The 27325-nt window shown below is 41.9% G+C and overlaps 1 protein-coding gene and 1 pseudogene across 7 annotated transcripts; one reads left to right on the top strand and one right to left on the bottom strand.

Annotated features, from left to right (window-relative positions):
- On the top strand, positions 1–14227 carry LOC112837806 (glutathione S-transferase-like; annotated as a pseudogene).
- Positions 7044–27325, bottom strand: TMEM14A (transmembrane protein 14A). 7 transcript variants are annotated; one of them, XM_073905095.1, is made up of 5 exons: positions 25698–25773; positions 22998–23089; positions 18669–18770; positions 17704–17791; positions 7044–9068 (listed from the first exon to the last, which is right to left on the bottom strand). In XM_073905095.1, the coding sequence occupies exons 2-5, from the start codon at positions 23065–23067 to the stop codon at positions 8993–8995; spliced, it is 336 nt and encodes a 111-aa protein (XP_073761196.1). In that variant the 5' UTR covers positions 23068–23089; positions 25698–25773; the 3' UTR covers positions 7044–8992. The 7 variants fall into 7 exon arrangements, with proteins under 7 accessions (XP_073761196.1, XP_073761197.1, XP_073761195.1 ...); XM_073905096.1 differs by having other exon boundaries at positions 22998–23086; positions 25698–25746; XM_073905094.1 differs by lacking the exon at positions 25698–25773 and adding an exon at positions 24705–24737.

The raw sequence follows: 27325 nt of genomic DNA, 5'->3' as shown, positions 1-27325 counted from the left end.
ATGGCGGGGAAGCCCAAGCTTCACCACTTCAACGGACGAGGCCGAATGGAGTCCATCCGGTGGCTCCTGGCCGCAGCAGGAGTAGAGGTAAGATGCTGGATTTATTCATATTATTTTCATCATGGGGTCGTTGAGCACTTACTTAGGGAGCAGGTGTGGGAAACTCCTATGATTCCTGAACAAAAAGCCAATTTTGCCACCTGCTCTTTAGATACTGGGCTGTGAGTGAATTAGTTCCTTCAAATAAGCACTCAAGTATCATGGAAACTGGTTGTTGGTACTGAGCTGACCCAAGGTAAAGCAAATAATGACTAATGAAGGAAGGAGGGAGGAAGGGGGAAGGAAGGAAGGAAGGGACTCGTTTTACCAAATAGCTTCTTTTCATTTCATCCTTGTCAGCCAAGTGTTGGATTTGTTTAACTACATATTTCTCATGAATATCGAGAAACAGGTAGTTTTCTTTAAATGCACATAAGGGTCTCAGAGATACTGATGTAAGAACATATCATTCATTACCAAAAATATAACTATCCTATACTTTAATGAATTAAAAAAATTCTATTCTCAACACACTTAAAACCTGCTATTGAAGTTTATACTGACCTTTCAAAGATAAATGTTTGTATCTGTATACAATTTCACTGTGAATATAAAGCAATTAGCCTCTTCTGTAAGCCACACAGAATTTTTTTTTTCCTAGTCACTCCTAAGTGGTCTCTTGGATCCAAAGATGAAAGAGCAGGGAGTTCTCTTCACACTTACATGGTTTAACATGCAAATAGCAAGTAATTCCATTCACTTGATACTTGTTAGGTTGCTCTACATTCTGTTTGGGCCCTGACAGAAGACTAACATTCATTTGTTCACTAGGAATGCAGATACCGTATATGAATGCAGCTTAGAACACGGCTTATTATTCAAATATTTTGTGAAACATACCATTTTATGGTATCTGGTGGTAGAGAGGCTTGAAGACATTTTAGGAGAAGAGAACAGATATTTTATACTAGAATCTGAAGAAACCTATGAAGCCACTTCCCAGGAAAAAGCCCGATGTACATATAATTATAGGGGCTCCAAGAAGCCGCGAAATACACAGTTGTATCCTAGGTCCCCAGGTTAAGAATCTCTGCTATAATAAAGCAACAAATCCTTGTGAAAAGTTCATCATCACTTTTTTTCAAAAATCCTTTCGTTATGAGTTTTTTTAAATTTTAAATTAAAATTTTGAAAATACATAAAGTATAAAGAATGTCATAATAAACAAACATGATGCCACTATGTGGAATGAGCGATTATTATTATTTTGTCGTATTTGCCTTCAGTCTTAAAAAAAAAACCACATGGGTAATATATTAATATAATCATCTTTTAAAAATAAAACCTTAACAGATAAAGCTAAAATTTAGTTGGACCATCATCCCCATGTCCACTTAACTAACCCCTATCCAGTTAGTCCAGCCTTTATATTTTTACATTTATGTGTGTGCTCACCAACCATTGACTTGTGCACCTTTTGAAATAATTTATATAAGTGGTTCCCTTCATGAATCATTCTATATTTTCCTCCTTACACTCAATATTATGTCTTTGAGATCCATCCATATTGAGATGGATAAATGACAGATGAATAAATGAAGGGGGTGGGGAATCAGGGTCATTCCTTTATAATTATTTTTTAAATCGCAATTTTTATGTATTGTTGCATTAGCATTAGATCTAGATAAAATATGGTAAAATACACAGGAGACAATGTGAACCCAAAGCCCACCTATCAAAAACATTCCAGTTCCTTTGGATGGGGCAATATTTTTTAGTACTATTATTTTTTATAATACTAAATATTATTTAGTATTTTTTAGTATATGATAAAAAAATTTGAACTTGTTATTTCTTCTTCCAATGACCTAATTTTTTCAAAACAATAAATGGCCAATTCTACCTTCTGAGCCACATGAAGCTCCTTCCCGGGTCTTCTGACTCCTCACAGTTTTGTTTTTTTTTTAAACGTGAGGGGCAGAGTTGTTTTTTTAAAGATTTTGTTTATTTATTTGAGAGAGAGAGAATGAGAGATAGCACGAGAGGGAAGAGGGGGGGTCAGAGGGAGAAGCAGACTCCCCGCTGAGCAGGGAGCCCGATGCGGGACTCGATCCCAGGACTCCAGGATCATGACCTGAGCCAAAGGCAGTCATTTGACCAACTGAGCCACCCAGGCGCCCTCCTCACAGTTTTTGTATTCAGGGTTGGTATCATCGTAGCTTGTCAGAGTTAGAAGACAATTCTATAGTAATATTGACCTTCTGTGTCTGACTTTTCCTTTTGATGTGAGTCATAGCAAATTTTTAAAAGTTAAGTCATCATGCTCTAGCATACATGACTTTGCTAAAATGGCCGTGCTTCATGTATCCTTAGAGCCCAGGGCCCCTCGCACAGTAAGCCTTCAAGCAAAAGGTATCATTGAAGAAAACACACCATTAAAAACAAAAACGTTCAGGTGGGGGACCCTTGCTGTGTGATCTGGTCAAACTCAGTCTAAACTTACCAGAAAATTCCTCAGACAGTGCATAGTCTGAGGAATTTTGCTGTATCCCATGCTGGTCTATGGCCACACCCAGGCTACAATTTCCTGCATGCTGCCCTCTCCCCAAGCTGCTTTCAGGGACTGACCTGGTAACACCCTGGTTGGAATTGGAGTTTGAGCTCCACACTCTGAGCTCTTAGAGCCTGGCCAAAACAGATAGTAAAAGTTACCCCGGAGTACCTGACCTGAGAAATTTGAGGAGAAATTGAAATCATAAATATATACTTTTTTTTCCCCCATCACACTACATGAATGTCTTAAGTAATCTTCAAATTTAGGAAAAACGCTTTTTGGGAAGTGTTGCTTTATACCTTGGTTATCCCTATCTATATTCTCATATTTGATATCAACTTCAGAATGACTTCTTCCTATAAAGATTATTGAAATACAAATACATGTTTAGCAAAATGATAGTATCTAACATGTAGTGGATTTGGAGAGAAGGAATTCTAGCCCTGGTCCTTCCACCTTTTAGCTGAGGGACTTTAGGCAAGTCACTTAACCTCTCTGGGCTTCATAAGCATCACAGGAAGGCTTGGAGAAGAGCACGAAGAGTTGTAGTTCATGCTGGTCTTCAAGGTTTAGGAATGAGGGTGATCTGCCATCTCGGTTTAACATTAAATATTCAGGAACACTACCAGAGAACCATGTTATCAGTCTCTTTTCTTAATATTTTTTATCATTCCTAATTGTAAATGTAAAATTTAAAAATTACTTTTGTGACAGTGGGGGTAGAATAGAATCTTTGGGGAAAATATTGTTTTCCAGTTACATGCTGGGGTTTTCCATCTCTAATAATGATGGAAATAATACAGAAAACTCATTGTGTTTAAATTTTATATTAAAATTGTACTGTACAAAATGCACATGTTCAATCTGTGAATGTATTTTAGAGACAAAGTATCCAGAAGTTAACTGGTAACAATCTAACAATAAAACGGAAATCTAAGACAAGCAAAAAAATTTTGAAAGCCCCAGGAAATAAACTACACCTCGATTCATGTTTCCTTAATGCCCCAAAGTGTCTTCTGAGTTCATTCAGTGCTGTTGTTCGATTGCTACCACGTAGTTCCTGAGATTTGCTGCAATTTAATTTTTCCGTGTCTAAGCCTCTTGGGTTTAAAAAGATAATATATAATAAAATGATCAAACTAACATTTGCTTGTTGTTGGACACTGGAAATGAGGGACAGCCAACACCACCCAAGGGAAAGTTCTGAGGAAAACAGTAACAATGGTCAATATTGAGCCAAACATGAGGGTTAGTTTTCCTTTGATAGGATCTCTTTTAGCCATCATGACAACATCGTGACTAGGTATTAGCTTCATTTTCACACATTAGGAAACTGAAATTAGAAGAGAGTAACTTGTCTGAGCCAATGAAGGGGAGTAGCTAGCTTTCAGATTGTCATCTGAAAAGTCTACCTGGAAGGCTCCATCCACACAACAGGAGATATCCATGTTACTGGGTCAACTGAATTCAGTTTTGGTTTTATATAAAAACGTCCTTAGGGGCGCCTGGGTGGCTCAGTCATTAAGCGTCTGCCTTCGGCTCAGGTCATGATCCCAGGGTCCTGGGATCGAGCCCCACATTGGGCTCCTTGCTCCGCGGGAAGCCTGCTTCTCCCTCTCCTACTCCCCCTGCTTGTGTTCTGTCTCTCACTGTCTCTCTCTGTCAAATAAATAAAATCTTTAAAAAACAAAACCAAAAAAAGTCCTTAGGCTCATTGAACCCAGAAAAGGCCAGCATGCGTTCAATAACTAGTTGAAATATTGGTTTCCTTGGTGGTTAGACCTTTTACTTCTATTGCACTCTTTTTCCATGATATCAAAAGAAATAACAGTAAAAATGATAACAACATTCTTGTATTCTTTCTTTCATTCTTTAGTTTGAAGAAGGACTTTTTGAAACACGTGAAGAATTTGAGAAACTGATCCAAGGTGAGAAAAAAGCCTTGCATCATGCTGCATTAGACCAAGGATGAGATAGATGGTCTCTCCATCTCTGAGAGGCATGTATGCATGCGCATGCGCGCGCCCGTGCGCGCGCACACACATACACACACGCACACACATTCTAAGAGCAGAGAAAATTAGGTAGGCAGTATCTATCCATATCTCTATGTCAGGAAGGCAGCACTTGGACCTTGCAACAAGCATATGAGTGTTCAAAGTGGGAGGAGCCCCCCCCCCCGAGCTTCTAAATTGTAATAATTTCAGCACCATCTCCTTGTTTCCTCAGCCTTAGGGATGATACTTACTTTCTGCATTTGTCACCTTCATGATGCTGTACTGTCTTTTTGTTGCCTCTCAGTGCTCCAGGACCTAATTATCTTCTTTGTAACTTGGTATGGTTAAAGTAACCAGTATGGTTCCGTCTCCCAGCTGGATCCTGACAGATGTAATTAGGGAGCAGAAAATGCCCTGACAGTTAAACCTGGTGGCAAGTGCAGAAAAACCAGGATGTTCTTGCCACGGAATCAGTCCAGAGAACTGGCTTAACTTAAGGAAAAGTGGGAAAAGTGCCATCCTTACTGTTGCCCTTCTGAGGAAGAGTCAGACTGACTGATGAGGGAGGGAAGGAGGGAAGGATGAGGCAGAGAGAGTGGAATTCTTTTAAATTAAACCATTGCCCTCTCAAGTCGCTGTTGTGTAATGCAAAGATTTCCTGGAAGACTGAAAAAGTAAGCCCAAAACAAAGAGCTGTCTCTCTGATGGGAGGCCACCGGGACTTGGGTTCACGTAGGAGAGTGGTGTGGAATAACGTGCCGAAGGTACATGGAGGCAAATGTCAAGGAGTCTAGGTTGAGGTTAAATATTATTGTCTTGTAAGCAAAGAGGAGTAATGGAAAGGTTTAAGCCCAGTGTTATGACTCCGGGAAAACAAGCAGGCAGTGCATGTGGAGTAGATAAGAAGGGCCCATCTGCTCAGCATCACTCGTCATCAGGGAAATGCAAATCAAAACCACGATGAGATACCACCTCACACCTGTCAGAATGGCTAAAATAAAAAACACAAGAAACAACAGGTGTTGGTGAGGCTGTGGAGAAAAAGGAACCCTCGTGCACTGTGGGTGGGAATGCAAACTGGTGCAGCCACTGTGGAAAACAGCATGGAGCTTCCTCAAAAAGTTGAAAATAGAATTACCCTATGATCCAGTAATCCCATTATTTGGGTAGTGGCCCAAAGATTATGAAAACGGTAATTCAAAGAGATACATGTGTTTATCGCAGCATTATTTACAATAGCCAAATGATGGAAACAGCCCAGGTTTCCATCGATAAATGAATGGATAAAGAAGATGTGGTATATACATACCATGGAATATCCTCAGCCAAAAAAAGAAGAAAATCTTGTCATTTGCAATGACATGGACTGACCTAGAGGGTATAATGCTAAGCAAAATAAGCCAGTCAGAGAAAGACAAATATATGATTTCACTCATATGTGAAATTCAAGAAACAAAACAAATGAACAAAGAAAACAAGACACAAGCCAAAACGCAGACTCTTAATTCTAGAGAACAAACTGGGGGGGGGGGGGAGGTGGAAATGGCTGAAATAGGTAAAGGGAATTAAGATCACACTTAACAGTGATGAGCGCTGGGTAATATATAGAATTGTTGAATCGCTATATTGTATGCCTGGAACTAATAGAACACTGTACGTTAACTGTCCTGGAATTAAAATTAAAAAGCTTAATTAAAAAAAAAGGAGGGCCCATCTGAGGGCTGAGTTAATAGCTAGGACATTATTACGATGGTTCAGAGGGAAAGAGAGTCTAGCCAGCGGGGTGGCCACAGGGATGGAGAGTAAGTGATGAGAAAGGGACATTCTCGGCCAGAAAGAAAGCTTCTGTGTCTGCACTTTGTTGTGTCTCCCAGAGGACTCAGCCTCAAGTCTTGCACTCTGCACATCTTTCTGCGAATAAATGCTTACATATTCCTGCTTTTGGATTAGTCTCTAAAATATTTTAATCATAGTTAATTATGTAGTCCCATTTTGTAGCACCTTAAGAGTTAAAGAAGACTCAGTTACTACCATCAGGGATAGTAAAGAACCCAACTTTCCTTTTTACATTTAAAGGTGGAACCCTGATGTATGAACAAATGCCCATGGTCGAAATCGATGGGATGAATTTGGCAGAAACCAGAGCTATCCTAAGATACCTAGCTGCAAAATCTGACTTGCATGGAAGGAACCTGCAGGAACAAGCCTGGTAACAGCAATTATTTCTTACTTAAACAAACAAAATCTAACCTTTAGTCATGTTAGCAATCGTATGTAGTTCTTGATAGATTCACTGAAAATGCTTTTCTTGTTTTTTAACTTCTTGTGGAAAAATCTAATGCACATCAAAGGAGAGAGAATGGTAAAATAAACCCGGTGTACACATTTACTTTCAACAATTACCAATTCATGGCCAATTACAGTTTATTTCATTTCCTGCCTCTTTCTGGTGAAATCTGTGTTTCCCTCCACTAGGTGGGAGTAAAGCACAGGGTAAATCATAAGAACAAATTTGGGAGCATGACCCTGTGAAATTGCTTCAGGAAGTAGCCTTCAGAAACCACCTCCTTAGGCTCTGGCACACCAGATAGTCCCCCGCCCCAGGGTCCCAGACATTCTTAATTCTCACATGTACACACCTGTCCTTTTGCAATGGGCATACCTGTCTACAAACCAGCAAAACATTGTCTTGTCTTAGAATGTTAAAACAGCAACCCTCAATTGCAAATTACGGCACAGAATTAGAAAACCCTTAGTAACCAACAAATAGTCCATTTTTACCAAAGGAGGTGTGTTTTAAATAAATTTCTCATTGTTTTAAAGAATACATTTATTTTCAGAAACTGAACTTTAAAATTTTTAATGCAGTAAAATTTTTGAAATAGATCCTGTATTTTTAAATCTTAACATAAGCTTTCTCTTGCTTTCTAACAGATTCTAATTGCCAAATTTCTGCTGATTGCATCCCTGCAGTGTAGTTTAACACATTCCTCTGTCTCTATTTCCTGTCAATTGGTTGTTAGATATAGAGCTTTTAACAGACTCAAATTCTAGTGGTTTTTGCAAGACTATTTCATAGGTATTGGTGCATTCCCCAATCAGGAAGCAAAAAATACTTGTCTATTCTTTATGATTTTAACAGCCATTGGTGTTCAGTGCTATCATTCCTTCTGCGTTTATTATCTAGGACACTTCTATAAAGAAAAACTTTCCTTCATTTACTATCTGGTTATCTGGAGTACAATTTATTCTAGGAAAGACATGATAGACCTTTGTTTACCAATTTTCCAAATGAGTTGGCTCACCTATAGCCTACCAATTAATTATTGTTATTGTTATTGTTCTAGTGTCACTATGAGCTCATCAATTTAAATATCTTTGACGTGTTTCAATTCACTTTAGTTGTTACTTTTATTTATGCTCAAATTGTCCTGCCTTTGGCCAGTGGGAGCAAAGTCGCTCCCGGGAATGTTTGACTTACTCTAGTGGTCTCTGATAACTTCCTTGTAAGGGGTTAATCCAGATTAACCCTGTACATCTCTTGTTCTGGACCTGAACTCAGCCATTTTTCTAAGGAGCTGTGGTTCCTTTTACTGCAAAATTGTTTTTAGTACATCTTTCACAAAACTAATGTTTATAAATTGAAAATGAATTAATAATTTTTATGGTTTCCTCACTGGTATCTCATGATGATAAAACCTTATATGTGTTAGACACTTTATATTTTAACCCTCTTTCTACTACATAATCCCCAAACAACCCTACTGCTCAGAATGCTCCTCTTCTGGCTGGCTGTTGCTGCAGACACCATCTCTCAGGGTTCTGTGAGTTGACAGGGATCAGCTGGATGGCACTCTTCAAAGAGCCTCTCATGTGGTTCTTCACTCAGATGTCTGGCACCTGGGTTGGGAGAGCTGGAACAAATGGGCCTGGCAGGGTATCTCTCCCCCCACATGACTTTTCTCTCCATGAGGCCAGCTTGAGCTTCTTTGATGAGGTGGCTGGCTTCCCTCAGAGCGAATGTGGGAGACAACCAGGTGGAAGCTATAAGGTTTCTTATGACCTAGTCTTAGAAGTCTTGGAACATTACTTCCCCACATTCTGTTGGTCAAACAAGTTGCCCATTCAGATTCAAGGGGAGAATGAAGAGTTATTCTCAATGGCAGAAGTACAAAGAATTGGAGGCTATTTCAAGATACTCGTTGGTATTCTAGGTTAAAGTTAAAAGAACTATGGCTCCAAAACATTAAGAAACTCACTTTGGACCAGGACAGAGGTTTCCCAATGCCCATGGTGCCTTGTCTAACATAATATCTGTTTTTCTATTCATTCTGGCACAGAGATGTGAGTGGTGGCAAGGGGGACCTGTGGAGTAAGTTCTGTGCCTTCTTGAATTGTTCTACTAAGTTTGAGAACCTTTAAATCCAGATGGAGATGTTGTTGGGAGCATAGAGGTCCCTGGTTGCCTCTTCCTCAACCTGTATAGACATGGGCAATTTCATTTTTATTATAACATTTAAATAGCCGAATATGATCTTTGCCTCATTTATTACTTTAGGATTATTTTAATACTTTGTGTATGTTTTACTTAGCACTCACGTCACACAGCTGATATTCACACACCACATAACTGCTCCCACACTCTAGTCCTATCATTTTTCTGTTTCTCAAATTGATCTTAATATCTCAAAGGAATAGCATGTAGGCAGCAATACTTGATTTTAAATCATGGGACATTGAGGCACCTGCTACGAGGCAGGTGGTGCGAAGCACTGATAACTTGTTTCTTTAGCTCCTGAAATGATGGTTCCTTTATCTGCAACTCTTTTGAATTATCACTCCTTCTCTAGGATTGACATGTATGTAGAAGGACCTGAGCGACATGATTATGTTCTTTCCACTGTCCCTGCCTGGAGAGAAGAAGAAGAATCTTGAAGACATCCTTGAAAGAGCTACTACAAGATTCTTCCCTGTCTATGAGAAGGTAAGCGACAAACTTCTGCCCTGCCCTGTGACTTGGATCAAGGAGGAGAAAAAGAACTAAACTAAAAGTAGAGAACTTCATTGGTGGATGAAAAATCCCCAAAACACTTTGTGAAAGCAAAACTCTCCCCTCAGTGGCAGTTACAAAACAAGTCTGCTCTCCTTCCTCTCAGTCCGGTCTTCTGCATTTTATTTTTAAGGATTCCATGCATAACTTCAGCAATATTTGGGGTTCTAATGCTGACAGAATTTCAGTTGCTTGATTTACTTCTGGAGTAAAGAGTCTTTTTTTTTTAAGATTTTATTATTTATTTGAGAGAGAGAGAATGAGAGAGAGAGAGCATGAGAGGGGGGAGGGTCAGAGGGAGAAGCAGACTCCCCACCGAGCAGGGAGCCCGATGCGGGACTCGATCCTGGGACTCCAGGATCATGACCTGAGCTGAAGGCAGTCGCTTAACCAGCTGAGCCACCCAGGCGCCCCAAAAAAGAAGATTCTAGGGAGGAAAAATCCCACACTAATTAGAGAGGTGGAGTGAGGGAAAAGATGGATATTACTTCTAAAATACACTGGATAGTACCAGGGCTCAGGGTACTTTATAAGGCTTCTCAGAATTCTATACAATATTCAAAATGTTAAGAAAACAATTGTTCCAAAATAGTACTATTTTTCATCTGTCCCTGCATTTTTAACAGCTGAAAATAATGTCTGAGAAACTTGAGCTGGAAGCAAATACTTAGTGCCAGCCCTAATACAGTGTTGGAAGACCTCTTTAGTTATCAGTGCTCTTGACCTCAAGGTCAAGATGTGTTCATTATATCAGTCAACATAGGAATGGATCATGAAAAATGTTAAGGGTTTGGTAAAAATGAGATATCAGTTTTCCAAACCCACCAGCAATGCTGGTTTAATCCATCCTTTCTGGGTTGAGTAACAGTGGGTCTAATTGAATGATTTAGTATATACATTTGAATATATTTATCATATCAACAATTTTATAGCCTAATCATATGGATTATTTAATTGATATGTATTTATTTTTTATTTTTAAAAGACTCTATTTATTTATTTGACAGAGAGAGAGTGAGAGAGCACAAGCAGGGGGAGTGGGAGAGGGAGAAGCAGGCTCCCTGCTGAGCAGGGAGCCCGATGTGGGACTCCATCCCAGGACCCTGGGATCATGACCCGAACTGAAGGCAGACACTTAACCGAGAGCCACCCAGGCACCCCTTATATTTATGTATTTAATGTAGATTTTAGATTCTCTAACTTCCTATGTTATACTTTTCCATTAATTACATTTAGTGAGGTATCAGTCCCCTTGGTCCAAGATGGAAGATGGATCAAAATATGAATATTCTATACCTCAGGCTTTCTTGGTATCATTCCTTTGAAATTAAAAGATAATCTATTCCATTGTAATTAGCATATAATTTAAGCAATTTTTTCTTATAGTTTTATTAATATAGACAATGGAATGAATGTTTAACATCACTATTCCCAGTGACTTAAGTTTTTGTTGTGAGATACTATGAAGAAAAGAGACTTCTCTTGTGGCTCAAAATAGTATCAACATCAGCATCATCACCAAAACAGAGCTAATCATCTGATGGTTCATTTCTGCTAAGTGCTTACTATGTGCTAAGCACTGTGCCATGCATTTTGCATGCATGATCCCACAACATCTTTATAACTCCGTGGAAGATGTGCCATTGTTATCCCCATTTTGCAGATGAAGCAACCAGAGCCTAAAGACGCAAGGTAACTTGCCTGATGTCATACAACTAATCACACTAGGGCCTACACTCTGGTCTCTCTAACTCCTGATCCCATGTCCAAGCATCACAAAATCAGAGAGTTTGGAGGGCTAGACAATACCTTAATGACCTTCTTCTCCAATCTTTTATTTTCAGTTGATTTTGACTCAGAGTGACCTATAAGTCAGAGCCCCATTAGAAGAAAATCTGCTTGTAGAAATGAGGTGTGGGTCCCTGGGAGAATGATGTTCTCCCACATAGAGCAGCATCCTAATAAGGATCCTGACCTGAGACGGTGTGAGGAGAGAATTATCATCCTAGACCCAGGAGGACCACCAATCCAGACTATGGGGGTAAAATTATTCTGTAAACGTTCATAGAATAGGTGCAGGGGATGTAATGAAAAGAAGACAAAGGTGTGCGAGATCAGCCTGTTTCCAGTGTTCAGGATACTCAGGAGGACCCAAGCTATCCCACCTCTTTTGATGAACAAACTGAAGCCCTCAGAGATGGGATTTATATGTGCTCACACAGCTGGCCAGCGCCCAAGACGAGGAGCCAGGTCTCTAAACTTCTAGAAGACTTTCTGCCAAATCACCCTGACTTTAAGTTATCTGCTGGTTTAATCCATCCTTTCCGGGTTGAGTAACAATGGTTCTAATTGAATGATTTAGTATATACATTTGAATATATTTATCATATCAACAATTTTATAGCCTAATCATATGGATTGTTTAGTTGATATTATTTATTTTTTATTTTTAATGCCCTTAAATCCTCTACCTTCTTCTCAACTGGCATGCGGGCTCTAAGAGACCACGGGCAAGATTTCCTTGTGGGCGATCAGCTGAGCTGGGCCGATATACAGCTCCCCGAAGTCATCTTAATGGCTGAAGAGGGCAAACCCAGTGTCCTCGCAGGCTTCCCTCTGCTACAGGTAATGCTATCCAAATAACTCCCAGGAACTTCAGGAAGGACGAACTTGTAGCATTCACTTATTCTTTCAACCAGTCATTCATTATTATTGAAGACGCTGCTAACTTCTTTATGCCAAGACCTGTGCTAAAGATACAGATGCCCTCAAGGAACACACCTAGCGGGCGAGATAAGCACATAGACAGATAACCTCAATATAAGGTAGTAAATTTAAAAATAAAGTGGCATAGGAAAGCAGATGAGGGTCATCGGGGCCAGCATGGGGATCCAAGGCCGACTTCTGGCAGGCCTTCAGTCTCAAAGGTTTTGCCCTGAATGTAGAACCTCAATAAAATGACAGGAAAAGATTTAAGATATTATCACCCTCACAGAGCCATTATTTAACAATAACCATAGCCATCAACTATACACTTATTAGGTGCCGAGCATTGTACCAAGCACTGAAGGCACATGACCGCATTGATGTTACTCTATCCTCAAAGTGAAAAGGCAACATGGCTCCAAGAGGTTAAAGAACTTTCCCTCAAGTCACCCGGTCAGCAGGTGATGGGACCAGGATGAAACCCTCGGCCTGACTGATTCTGTGGCCTCAGTTCTAAAACACTTTGCTACGTTGGTGGATTCCTTGCTAACCTTTTATTTTTTTAAGAAAGATTTTATTCATTTATTTGTCAGAGAGAGAACAAGCAGGGGGAGAAGCAGGCAGAGGGAGAAGCAGGCTCCCTGCTCAGCTGGGAGCCCGAGGCAGGGCTCAATCCCGGGATCCTGGCATCATGACCTGAGCCGAAGCAGACACTTAACTGACTGAGCCACCCAGGCGCCCCCCTTGCTAACCTTTTAAAAATATGGTTATTTAAAATAGTTGTTGTCCAAGTTGTGGTAATTCTGCAGCCTCAATTTCCCACTTCACATTATGTTATAAGCATATTTGGGTATTTTTATGTAGTCCACCACCTCATTTGGATACAGCATAGTCTTCTATTTTTGAAAATTTTCATGATTATATAATATTCCATGGGCTGTGCTCAGAATAACCTTATTTTAAATGCTGAAAATCATAAACAACTTAAATATTCAATACCTGAGAAGGGTCTACATAAGTGAAGACACATCCATTGGGCAGAATTTTATGCAGCCACCTAAAGGTGTACTTTCCAAGATTACGACATGGAAAAATCCTTATGACATGAGGGCTTCTATTTATTAGTTATATATCAGGATACTCTGGAATTTTTGCTTTTATGAATAACGTTGCAACAGCATCTTTATGGGTATACATTTTTCCATGTTTAAGATAGTATTATTAGGATGCAATCTGAAAAATGGGGTCACTTGGTTACAGCCTATGAACATTTTTGTGGTTCTTGAGAAATATTGCTAACTTGCTTTGTACAAGGGTAGCGTTGCTTCACAATGCCACATGATGTATGAAAATTCCGTTTTATCTCCTGTTTCTACCAACCACGAGGAATATAATTTTTACACACTTTCTGTCACATGCAAAAATATGCATCATTTATATTTTATCTATTTTGCCATATTCTCTTCTCATGGCTAGTATACTTCTGCATTTTAGGAATTCAAGGCCAGAATCAGCTACATTCCCACAATTTGCAAATTTCTGCAGCCTGGAAGCCAAAGGAAGCCTCCACTAGATGAAGGCTCCATTGAGACCGTGATGAACATATTCAAATTTGAACGTGGCATGTTTCTCAAAAACATGGGCACTATATAGTAGCTGAGTATTAACAAGTGAAGAGTTCTCAAATGTTTCACTTTGCATTCATAGCAGTGCCCAGAAAGATATCATAAGAACACTTTAATAAGGTAATAACAAGCCAAAGGAAATAAACTACCAAATACTTTGTAAATCGGACAACCCTTTTCCATAAATCAGTAAAACACCAATGAATCAGAATCATCCAAATAAAGATTCTTCTGCATTCTACTTATTACAAAAGAGTAAAATAAGTAAGTCAGTGGATATCAAGGACTTCTTTAAGAAACAAAACACTCCACATATACAAATACCGTCACCCACTCCACACCCGTTTGAGAAAAGTCCTGGACATGGCATAGCTTCAAGCTAGTTTCTTAAACTTTCTTTTTTTTTAGATTTTATCATCTTTTTTAAAGATTTTCTTTGTGTGTGAGAGAGAGAAAACATGAGTGGGAGGGAGGGGCAGAGGCAGAGGGAGAAGCAGACTCCCCACTGAGCAGGGAACCCCATGCGGGACTCAATCCCAGGACCCTGAGATCATGACCTGAGCCAAAGGCAGATGCTTAACCCTACTGAGCCACCCTGGTGCCCCTAGTTTCTTAAACTTTCAATCACTAGAGTATTTTACAGATATGGCATATATCTTTATAATCAATTTCACAGTTTCTACTTTTGTATCATAATCATGAGTATAAATTGTCAATCCAAATCTGAAGGGTCTTCTCAGTCATCTCTGATAGTACACACAGCACCCAATGAAAACCACTTTTTCCAACTTTGCTTGTGCTAACAACCTCTTTAGCACCGTTAGGATAAGTGGGATTTTTTAAAGTAGAATATTTTTGAAGTGTATCAAAGGATTTTGTCTGGGTTTTCTATTTTGTTAAACTGGTAGGTTCTTTTTCTTTCTCTCCCTTTCCTTTCCTTTCTTTCCTTCCCTCCTCCCTTTTGGTTACACTGGTAGGTTTTCTTCCTTTTCTTTCTTTTTTCCCTTCCTTTCCTTTCCTTTCCCGTCCCTTCTTCCCTTCCCTTTCCTTCCTTTCTTCCCTTAATTGAATTACTTATCACTGGAAGTCTAATAACTTCCTTGAAAGTCAGCTAGGAAAGGGAAGTGAACACAACAGTATCAATTCTGCTCTTGCCAACTGGGGCTCTACTCACCATTTCACATAAAGAATGGGTTTATAATCTGACACCATGGAGTAGAGGCAACAGGATCAAAATTGCAGATTTTTAGAGCTTTAAGGGATCTCATCAACCATTTAGTCCAAATTCCTCCTTATGGATGAGAAACTGAGACCCAGAGAGAGGAAATGACCTTCCAAAGAACCTATAACCAGTTAGTGGGAGAACCGGGCTAGAACTCAAGTCTCTTGATGTTTAGTCTGGGGCCTAAAAGTAAGTGCTGCGGACACTGTCATAATTCTGCCTAAAAATGAAGTGGTGATTTGGGACAAAATGGACAAAATCATTTTTGTTTCAGAATTATTACAATATTATCTCCATTGTTCCAGCAAGGGAAAATATCTGCTCCTGAGGAAGAATTCCCAATCTCTTTCATTAATAATTGAACACTTAAATGTTGAAAATGATTTGAGTATAGAGAGAGGACATTAAAATGAGAGAAACAGGTTTAAAACAGAATGCATTTTATTTGAATACTGAATACATTCTGTTAGTACACAGAGAGTGCTTAGAGTTTTTTTAAAGGGAAAAATAACACTGGCAGCAATAAAATTAAAATGGAAGAACTGTAATTTCTAATATCACACAAATGACAAGCAGCTACATCAGCATTTTGTAAAGTTCACTTCTGGCATTCCATTATCTGGGAACTTATAGTTTAATTTAAACATCAGACATGAGTATTTGGAATTGTCAAAAAAAAAACTTCACATATATAAAAGTAGACACAGTAAATGAAAGCGTGCATAATGATTTATTAAATATCTTTAATAAAATCATTATCTGACAAGTAGAAAACAGCTGAGTTTTTGGTTTAAAAAAAAATCCCTCAAACTCCTGTTCATTTTGGAGCATTTCTGTTGCTTCTAACGTAAAAGAAGACACTTAACATTCCACGTTGAAGCTTATCTTTTAAATACAAAGTGTATGCTCTGCCCGTAGAATCACATGAATTTAGTCTTCAGTTCCTTTGGATTCTCAGAGCAGCAATAAGACAAGTCTCAGAATCATCATGAGGCTGGATTAAAATAAAAGAAAGGCAAAGAGTGGGTCACGCTTACATGGCATAAAACAGAGGTTAGTATATATTCCCCTAACCTGTACTGTTACTAAATTTTGGCTTCCAAGATGCTCTCTTCTCCTCGGAACAGGGATGATCTCCATAATTATCTCTGTATTGGAACTTCCCAGACATGGCTGAATTAGCCACTTAAAAATGCTGATTGACTGAATGAGCAAAATCAAAACTCACGATTCTGAAAATCTGGGGCGAACCTTTGTAAGAGAAAGGTTTGGAAAGGAACACAAACCTTTCATAAGCTAGTAAAGGCAAGTGGCTTGAAAAAAGAAGCAAGGAGCAATTTTGGGGTGTTATTATTACAATCTCAGCCACTTTCCACTGACTGGGGTCTTGTTCTTCTTGACCCATAAACCCTACTTCTGATTCCTTCTATTACCAAGGATCATTTTTAGAACACAGCCATAACTGGAAAACAGTTCTTTGTAATCACTTTCCTCCCTGACACCACCCCCCGCCCACCAAGTCATAAACATGATACACAGCCACACGAGAAAATTCTAAAGAAAAGTAGGAAGGAGAAACTTACTCATTGTATTATCACCCAGTGATAAACACTATTACAGTTTGAAGCCTATCTTTCCTATCTTGTTTTTTTATACACAAACTTTTGAGATCATACTATATTTGATTATTTATTCTGCTTTTATGTCCCACAGCATCATTAAGATGTTCTAATGCCACTAAATAGTTTTTGAAAATGTGTTATTAATTGCTGCTCAATATTTCATTAAGCAGACAAAACACTTATTGAAACATTTCCTTATTGGTGAGTTTTTAGGTTGTTTCTAATTCTTTAGTTCGTCATGTGTCCCATTGGAATTAAAGTTGCAATAAACATCAGTCTTTGTATACATTTATTTCTTTATTCCGAAAAGTAAAAATGTGTAACAAAAGAAGTAAACATGTTTAAGGCTTTCAACATACAAAGGCTGCCTCCAGGACGAATTAAAAATGTTACCTATAAATTTGTATGTGGTTAATATGCTTAATCTCATGGATAGAATTACTGGGATCAAATTAAGAGAAATCGGAGGCTCCCTATTTATTTTTTTAATATTAACTGTCCCTTAAAAATTCAAAATTTTAAGTGTAGCAGGCTATCACTTTGTCGAACACTCTGAGACTGAGTATCAGATTTCAATGAATGTATTTACTGTTTCAGATGAGTCAATCTTGAGGAAAAATGAGACTGAAATCAGTTTTTTATTCTATTTTTTTTAAGATTTTATTTATTTATTTATTTGACAGAGAGAGAGAGAGAGAGAGACAGCGAGAGAGGGAACACAAGCAGGAGGAGTGGGAGAGGGAGAGCCAGAGAGCCTGATGTGGGGGTTTACAGTTATGCTCACTGTAACAAAAATTACTTTGACCTTTTCAAGTTAAAACTGACTCTTGCCAAAAAGTCAACACTAAATGATGGTAGAAGAAAGTACAGATAAATAGTGTTTCTTACCTTAAACCTGCAACCAGCCCAGCCGGCATGATTTTCTTCGATCTCTTATACCTCACACCCATTATGGTGGCCAGGAAGAAAGCTGTAACTAAAAACCAAACCAATGCATGAACCAGAGTTTCAAACACATTATCAATGCCTGCTTGTGCAAGAAAAAAAAAAAAAAAAAAGACATTGTTTCAGCTTTTTAATATAATGACGATTATGTGTAAGTATTAAGTTGCCTTCTTGAAAAGATAAAGTGCTCTCTTAAAAGACTTTATAAACTAGCCTATTGAAAAGGTTTCTGAGTAAACAAGCACGTTAAAAATCCATTCCTGAAATATCTTCAAAAGTCTTTGTCTAACTTAAATTTCTGGTGGTAGAACCTCCTGGAAGGCTAGGACTGTGTCTCATTCAACTTTCCTCAGGAACACTAGGCAGTATGTCTGGATCCACAGGAGACACCTAATAAATGCTCATTTCGGTGAAAGTAAAGAAAATAATCAGAATCTTTTATTGTAAGTAAGACCTGATGAATAAGGAAATACTAGGAAAAAGGCTGTTTTTAATGTGCAGCACTGCATTTTGGGAAATGGATGTCTGGAGGCTAAATAATAACAGTCTGGGCAATAATATTAAACTCAGAAGCGTCACACCAGCCTTTTAGGAGCTGAGTCAATATGGAGAGAGAGAGACCATTTTATGTAAGAGATGAGGGTGCTGACGTCACAATTTCAGAATAGCTTTCAGGGAAAAATCACTTGCTGATATAAAGAACAAAATGACAATAAGTATATGTGAACTACTTAACTGCTTGTTTGCGACTGGGTCTAGAAAGGAACAAGTATTGTGTTCAGTCTCGACACATGCATACCCACTTGCCACGTGGTTGCACGTTTTCCAGTATGCCTCGTGTAGGGTATCAAAACAGCCACTCCCAAGGTTCGACCCTTCTTCATAACTGGAAAAAATTTCTTACTTACACAGTGACAGTTTGACATCTCGCTTGTCATTGGAGACACGATAGGCTCCATAGCCAGCCAAAAATCCAATAAAAAGACCAGCGATCAAAGATGGAACACCGCCTGGGGAAAAAAAAAAATGTGCTCAGAAAGAGGATCCCCAAATGAAAGGAATTCCTTCCATTCCTTCAAGTATGATACATGCACCTTCCAATGTACATCTACCTGGGCATTGTAACTAGATAAAGCCAAATCACATATCAGCCTCTTCATGGACAGTTTCTAAGATATGACTGATCTCTGCTGAACCCGAAATGACAGGCAGAGGAACCCCGAATACACAACAATGCCAGGGTTAGATATGGCCTGAATGAATAAGAAAGCCTGTCTGGTGGTAGCGGTTTGGGCCTTGATTGCATGACCTTGGACAATCAGCTGACTTCTTTACACCTCTCTCTCTTTTTCCTCTTCTCCTTGCCTCCATCTTTTTGCTCTGAGGTTGTGATAATAAAAATAGGATGCACTGGTATTTAAGCTCATAGAGGTAGAAAGAGAAGTCCTGTGCAAAGCAAGTGATGGCTCTGTCCTGAATAATTAACAAAGCTTCCAGCCTCCAGATGACAGAACTCAGGGATGAATGGTGACTGTACTGAGAAATGGGAAGAGCCAGGGCACTGACGCAGTCAGCCAGCCAGCCAGCCAGCCAGTGCACTCCCGCCCCCCAGCCCATTCATTCACTGCCCCGGGGCACGGTGACGAACACCAAGCACTTCCTGCACGCCGGCAGTGGGCTGCATGCCAGGGACACGGTGCAAAAGACACACACACACAGTCGGTGGTACGTGGAGCTCACTCTATTTAGAATCTATCAGGTTAGAATCCTTTGGGTAGGGTCAAGGCATCTGTTTTAAATATCTATAGGAAATTCAGATTGTAGCCAGGGTTAAAAACGATTGCAGCAACACGTGCACACGCACAGACAGACAGACAGACAGACACACAGCAGCATCCTGAATGAGAAGGCACACGCACTGGGTTCTAGTCCTCATTCTTCCATCTGTTGCCTGGAGCACTTGGCGAGGGCACTTAGTCTCTCTGAGTTTTGTCGTTTGCAAAACAGAGTTAGTAATACCATCCATGTCAAATATATAAAGGCTTAGAATGTTACAATTGGAGATAATGTTAAATTCTTCATTGTTCCTCCCTCCCCGCAAATCTATTCTGCAAACACGGCAACATGGTCTTTTTAAAAGCATACATCTAGACAGGTCACTCCTCTAATTAAAAACCTTCAGTGCTTCCTACTGCACTTACGGAAAAACCCAAGTCTGCTCGATTATTGGAGCCTTGGCCTTCTTTCAGTTCCCTGAATACGTCAAACTCTTTATTATTCATGGCTTCTAGACATGCTGTTCCCTACTTGGACTGATCTTCCCTGCACCGTTCACCTGGCCAACTGCAGCAGCTCACCTCCAGATCTCTCTGTAAGGGTCAGCTCCTCAGGGATGTCTTCTCTGACCCACCATTCTGAAACAGGGCCCCCATCAGAGCCTCCCCCAATTCACCGTCATGTATTTGTACACCTGTCCACATATTTACGGTCAGCCCCCTGACTTGCTTTTGAGCACCGTCTCTTTTTGCTCACTGCTGTTTTCCAGGACCTGCCAGAGTGCTGGGTACTTGGCAGCACTCGATAAACATTGACAAAATGCATGCCCAGGCACTCCCTGTTATGGATCATGTTTAAGCAGAAGACGGCAGATTAAGAAAATAGTTAAGGGGATTTAAGCATTTTCTGGAATGCATGACTTAATTAAGGTGTCTTCTCACTTAGAGATCTCTGACTCTCTTCTGTACACCCTGACGATTTCTGCACTGCTAGGATCCTCCCCACCTTAAGTATATGGAGGGAGGGGCAGCATCTGCACCTGAGTCTTGGCGAGCTCAGACAGCAAACAGTGGGGACGGGCAGGCACACCAGCAGCCCACATGAATGAGAGGTGGGAAGGCTCCCTGGGAGAGCCCATCCTGCGTGAGGAAGGAGTTGGGACCGTGGGCTCTACCTCATAAGAAAGCTATGGCTGGTGGAAGGGAGCCAGATCCTGCAAAAAAGCTCAGTTTATGGTGGGGCTACCAAAAAAAAAAAAAAAAAGAAGAAGCAGCAGCTCCCAGCTCTGCCGACCCCCCCTTCCTCCAAGTGCCAACGTGGCTGGGGCAGTCTCAAGGAGTTTTCAAAGGAGTTGAAAGGTGCACATGGGGGCCTCCCTTCCTCAGGGCACGACACCTGCCTGACAAGCTCTCCTGCTCCCCTCCTCTCCCGAGGGGCTGCTATGCCCTGACCTTGAACTGGAGTAGGAAGGTACGAGGTCAGGTTCAGCCCCAGTGTAGGAGAAGGCCAAGTGAGCTTTCTGCCCATCTTTGGCTTTGGACACTGGCCACCTGGCTCAGAAAAAGCCTCAGAATCATAGTGTCTTCTTGGTTATGCACTTTTCTGGGGACCTATGTGGGAGAGGGGTGACCTCAGAACTTGGTGCTCAGCATCCTGTCGCTGTGCTATCGCTCTCCCCTTTCTCTGCTCCTGGCAAGAGAAAAAATCTATCAGCCCCTCACTCTGACCCAACCCAAGCCCGGCACCTGGTCTAATGTAGGATTCTGATATACTTGTCCTCTTACCAAACACCATTCTGATGTCACATCTTTAACCTACCCAGCACTGTTCTCAGTAACTCTCCTGTGGAAGGGTCTCCTGGCCGAACTATACGGGATTCATGTCTAGGGAAGCTTTAAGTAAAAACAGAAAGAGTTGATTCACTTTTACAACAGCTCTAAGATGCTGGGACCACAAGTAGCTTAAAACATTATACAGAATACAAAACTAGAAAAAAGTATTTTGCCCCACTGGCCCACACACTCTCCCACTGGCAGGGAGTAGCAGTAGAAACAAGAATATTAAACCCTTCTTCTGGCCAGGCACTATGTGAAATGTGTTACATGCATTATTCTTATTTAATCCTAACTGATTAATATACAAATGAGGACTTGAAGCCCAGAAGTTAAAACAACTCACGTGAGTGTCCAAGCTAGTAAGGAGTAGTGTCATGAGCAGAATTTAGCAAAGTCTGATTCTGTGGCCTGTGCTCTTAACCTACATTATACAAGAGGGGGCTTCTTTTGGAACACACGCCCCCAGGGGCTTCCAGGATCACTTAGTTGGGGGCTCCTGTCGGAGGCCAAGGAACCGTATTGTGCAACTGAGCCACATGCACCTGAAATCAGAAACCTTACAGAGAATGTGATTGAATTTGTTCCTGAAGAGATCTGGCTTAGAACTGTAAAGTAATCCTTGTCTCTCCTCCCCTCCCCCACCCCCAGCCGCCCCAACACACACACACACACGCACGCACGCACGCACACACGCACGCACGCACGCGCTTCCTTCTTCCCACCCCTCTAACACGCAGGCAAAAAGGTCCAGAGGTGCTTTTTCTGTTCTGTCACAGAAGTTATTTAGACACATCTTTGACAATGAAAAAGTGTTTCAACAACAACCCTATCAGAATTTTAAACTGAGCCCTCTTCAAAGAAGATTATAAAACATCAGTAGTGGTTTATAGGTCTTTGGTGCCATCATATTTTTCCACTGAATACATATCGAGGATGCTACACACATTGAGAGAGAACGTAAGAGCAACAAACAAAAGTCTAAGTAAATTAGAGGTTCCCAGGAATCTTAGAAAATACTCTATTTTAACCTGCCACCCCTCAGTCCCTACAGAGACCTGTGCTTCTGGCCTTGGACTTCTTAGCAACTGTTAAATAATAACTCTAATAACTATGTAGACCTGGCTTTTTCACTCAAGGTGAAGCCCACCAATATCACAAATAGAACCTCTCATTTTTTTCCACGAAAACTTATCAACTAGGTTTTTTTTTTCTTTCCTCTTTTGGATACAGATGAAGAGACAACCTCAGATAGGATATATAAGTATTTAACAAATTTTCCTTTGCAAAACACAGTACCAACATAATTCAGGTTTTGACACTAAGAGTATGTAAACAAACAAAAATCCTCACTTGATAATAAGTGAGTAGCCCTGAGGAGGTTAAGTCAATTAATTATGCAATTGATAATGACCCGTGAAGAGAGACCCAGACAGCTGGGCTGGAATGCTCTGTCGCACCCAGCGCCCCCTGCCCTCTTCGACTCCCTTCCACGCATGACATGCTGGTCCTCAGCCACCTCTAGGACATCTTCAGCTTCTTGTCGTATTTACAAACCCTCAGATAATCTTAGCACAACCACCGATCCCCCACCAAGTCCCTTGGATGAAAAATACGGTTAAGGCTTACCTCTCCGCTTATATCCCAAGATGCTTCCAAATGTCACAAGGGCCGCATAACCGAAACCAATCAGGTCCATTGGCAAGGTTGCAATTCTACTGCTGGGGGAAGGGACAAGTTTTACAAAATTAAAAAAACTGGGGGGAGCATAGGTAATATAAAAATGATATGCATTCCACAGAATTACAGAGATTAATTTCTCTAGTCTACTAAAAAAAAGGAAAGCTCAGCCAGAGATATCCATGCTTAATCAATGGTAAATCACTGAAGAATATAATGAAGCCCCTTGCACAAAACTATGTGAGTGATGAGAGTATCCTACAGTGCCTCATAGCAGCAGTTGAGACATATATCTAGGGCTGAGAATTTTCATTATAATCCTACCCAGGAATCTAGAAGACGTAGGAGAAAGTGTGCTGGCTACAAGCTGGAGACATGGGTACAGGTCACTAGCTGGCTGTTGGGCTTTGGACCACGCCCCATCCCTGACGTCGATGCCCCCCAAAATGAGGAGAGTAGATGAGATGAACCCTAAAGTTCCTTGCAGCTTTTTAATTCTTTTAATTTCTGATTCACAGTGGTGCTTTTATATCTTACCTCTTTTACTGTATTTCCCCCATGGGGAAAATATCTTTGTATATACAAGGAATAGCATATGAGGTTTGTTTGTTTGTTTTATAGATTGCATTTATTTGAGAGAGAGAGCACAAGCAGGGAGAGGGGCAGAGGCAGAGGGAGAAGCAGACTCCCCACTGAGCAGGGAGCCCGACGTGGGACTCGATCCCAGGACTCTGGGATCAGGACCTGAGCCGAAGGCAGACGCTGAACCAACTGAGCCACCCAGGGGCACTCATATGAGGTTTCTTTGTAGTTTTTCTGTTCTTGCTGCTCATCTTTTAGGTTAACCTAGTCTTTGATCCTCTGCACAAACTGGTAACAAACTGACCCAGAAGAACAGAAAAGGAGTGTTGAACTGATCTCAGAGAGGAAGCCAAAAGTTACTATGAGGAAGGGTGTGGCGGGGAGGGAACCCGAGGCCCAGGACATGACAGCACTGCTTGGGAGGCACTAGTAAAAAATCCTCAACCTCCAAGGGAAGAAGAATTAAAAGAGGAGAACTCGTCTGTGTCCACGGAGCAGTGCTGCAGGACAGAACCCACAGGAAGGACCTGTGCTCAAAAACCACTGCGGACTGCCAGATGGATAAACACACAGTAATAACGGGGATGACAATGTCTGCGAGCAATTACCATGTGCTAGGCACCCTTCTAAAGCCTTACATTGGCTCGTTTAATTATTACCCCAACCTTTTGAGTTAAGGCCTGTCGTTATTACCCCACTTTCCAGATGAGACGACTGAAGCACAGAAAGGGCCAGCAATACCCCCGAGGCCATGCAACAGGACCAAGGCTTCAGACTGAGAGAAGTCTCATTCCTAGCCACTAGCAATCATGCCTCTGCTAACTGAGTCAGCGGTCTGAAAAAAAATGACTATGCAGACAAAGCTAATGCCCTTCAGATTTGTCAAGTCCCTTCAGTCCCTTCTGTTGGTCTCACAGCTTCAAGCTGCAACCACACTGCACCGCCTTCCATCTGGTGACTTTCCATCTTCAGCCCTGTCAGCTTCTCATGGTCCGTCCTACCTACTGCCTTTCCCTAAGAGTTAATCGAATTCCACAATGTATGCTTGGCTCCAAACCTGATACCACTACTTACTAGCTATGTGACATTGCGCATGTTCCTTAATCTGTAAAATACGGATAACAAAATTACCTCGCAGAGTTGTGATGATTAAATGAGGTAATACTGAAAAGTGCTTACAACAGCGCCTGCACATACTGAGCACTCGACAAATACTAGCTGCTTTAATAATGACTGTTCTCCTCTTTCACCCTTATACCCATTTTTAAGCTTGACATGTGTGAGGCTATAACTATACCAGCTCACTGAGAAAACAATGGAGATGGGGTGACTTTATGACTCAGGCATTTGATGAGTCAAATCATAATGTTACAGCTTATGCTCAGCTCCACTTAACAACTATTTATTGAACGTCTTCTTTGTGCAAGGCAGTAGGAAGCCACGGAAAGCCCTTGGACTTGGCTCTGGCCTTCCAGCACAGCACAGCAGAGGCAGATGTGTGGTGAGCCCTACGAGGAGATGCATGGGCCCCATATTAAGAAGAGGTGCCTCAGGGGACTTGGGAGCCTAAGAAAGGATTCCTACAGCAAACGGGGTCCCGGCTGGGATCCTGGGGAGAGGCGGAGTAAGCCGAGTGAAGAGGGTGGCAAGGAAGGATGTGCTCTAGGCAGCAGAGAGAACATGTGTAAAAGCCTAGTGGCATGAGAAAGCAGGGCATGTTTTCAAAAATGAACAGGAGTGCAGGGGGGCTGGGAAGACAGGGGGCTGGGGAAAAAGGGCCAGGACGCTTGTGAGTGCTGTAGAGGGAGGCTGGGTTCTGTCTCAAGGGCAGAAGGGATGAACAAAGGAAGTCTCACAACCAGATTTAATTCTAGCAAGGGCTTCCTTGCAGTGGTAGTGGGACATGGGACGAAGTGAAGGAGGAGGCTGAGCTAAGCAAGAGATGGTGGTGGCCTGGCCTGGAGCAATGGCAAGGAGGGTGGGTCAGCTCTCAGAGAGGTTTGTGAAGTAGAATCAATAGCCTGGATGTGGGGAGTGCGGGGGAGGGATGAGTCAGAGATGACTCACCTCTAGGTCTCTGGCTTGGACCACTAGGAAGGAGAGGTGGGAAGAAGGGAGGCCTTGATGCTACTCCCCGAGACAGGGAGCACTGGACCAGCAGTAGGCATGTGGTGGCAGGTGGAGGGAGGAATCCAGGAATGGTGGGCTCTATCTGAGACACAGTCTAAGATGCTGACACAGTGAGGAAGACACCTTTACACACACACATCTGAAGCTTATGAGAGATCACTCATCATCAGGTAGTAATCTGAGCATCTAATTTTCTCCTTACGCCGACCACCTGATGTAAAAGGCCGATTCTTCTCCCTCCTCTGAGCTCCCAGTCTTCTGACCCTCTTCTCAGGGCTGCACTCCCTTCTACCTGGTATAGAGTTACTTAGGTTGGGCTCCCCTCCCTATCTCCCCTCCCAGCCAAGCTCCTCCAGGGCTAAGCTCCAGTTCAGTTCATCTTTGTCCTCCCCACAACACCAAGCTCACAGCCACGCCCAAGGCAGAGTGTGTAGAAAATACTTGCTGAATGAACCAAAGGAACAACTTCTGCCCAAGGAAGACATTTTGTATCTGACCAACCCCTCAGTCTAGCTCTATTGCCAGGAAACAGCCTGTTCCCTTAATCTCCTTACTGAACTGAGTATTCTAAGGAGGCAAAATACATCTATTCCCAATCCTTGCAAGAAGTTTCTGAACTCACAGAGAAAATGCAGACAAAAAGCAATCACCCCTCTTGCTCCATTTCCATGGCAGGACCATATGACCAGAACCACAAAGGAAAGCGATGGAAGTGGGAGCCGATGCGCGCCTTGCATCACATGCTCTCATTGCAAACGCTACCTTCAGTACTTGGAGAGGCCAGAAAACATCCTGGGTGCAATGCAGCAAAATGATTTACTGCACCGTGTACGAAACCAGGTGACAGGGCCCTGCCTTGCCCCTAGCCCTCCAAAACTTGGGGAACCCACTAAGATTTTCGGTAAGCTACTATATAAAAAGCTACCTACCTTTACACCCCTTGGAGCTCGAAAGACCATTTTCGAGTGAAGTCTGGGTGGTACTAGGAAGGTTAAAACTGCCAAGCGTTTATGCCATGGTCCGAGAACCCCATCCCTTTCTCGCCTCTCCCTAGCTCCAGGAAGGTAGGAAGAACAGGTGGGAGATTCAGGGCCGCGGAAGGAGGACATTCGGGGAATTCCCAGGAGGTGGAAAGAAGCGACGCTTGGGAGAAGCAGCCCCCATCCCCTGCAAAATCCTCCCCAGGTCCTCAGCATCTTTGCCCGTATCTGTGCCTTCACAAGAAAATTCAGAAGGGGAAGTTTTCGACTGCGAGGTGTACAGTTCACCTGCAGCCCCGAGCCCTCCCCGCGGCTCAAAGGAGGCAAATCGGGAGCCAGCCTCGGGCCAACTTCGTACCTGGGGTCGGGAAGCGGTCCCCGCGGCCAGCGCCTCCCGATTCTGCGCGCTTCCTCCCGGCACTGGGCAAGGCCTGCAGGTTCCGGGCGGCACCTTCCCCACGGCGCGCATGCGCCACTGCCCGCCCTCCCTCCTCGGCTGGGCGTGTCCCGCACCGGCTCCAGACCGGAGGCCAGTCCGCTCGACGGCCTCTGGCCGCTTCTGCCGGGCTTTCGGCTCCGGCTCCG

Source organism: Callorhinus ursinus, unplaced genomic scaffold, assembly GCF_003265705.2.
Source record: "Callorhinus ursinus isolate GAN/ISIS: 27379988/994484 unplaced genomic scaffold, GSC_fseal_2.0 scaffold22, whole genome shotgun sequence".
In the NCBI taxonomy this organism is placed as follows: domain Eukaryota; kingdom Metazoa; phylum Chordata; class Mammalia; order Carnivora; family Otariidae; genus Callorhinus; species Callorhinus ursinus.
This window is presented reverse-complemented; position numbering and strand designations above follow the sequence as displayed.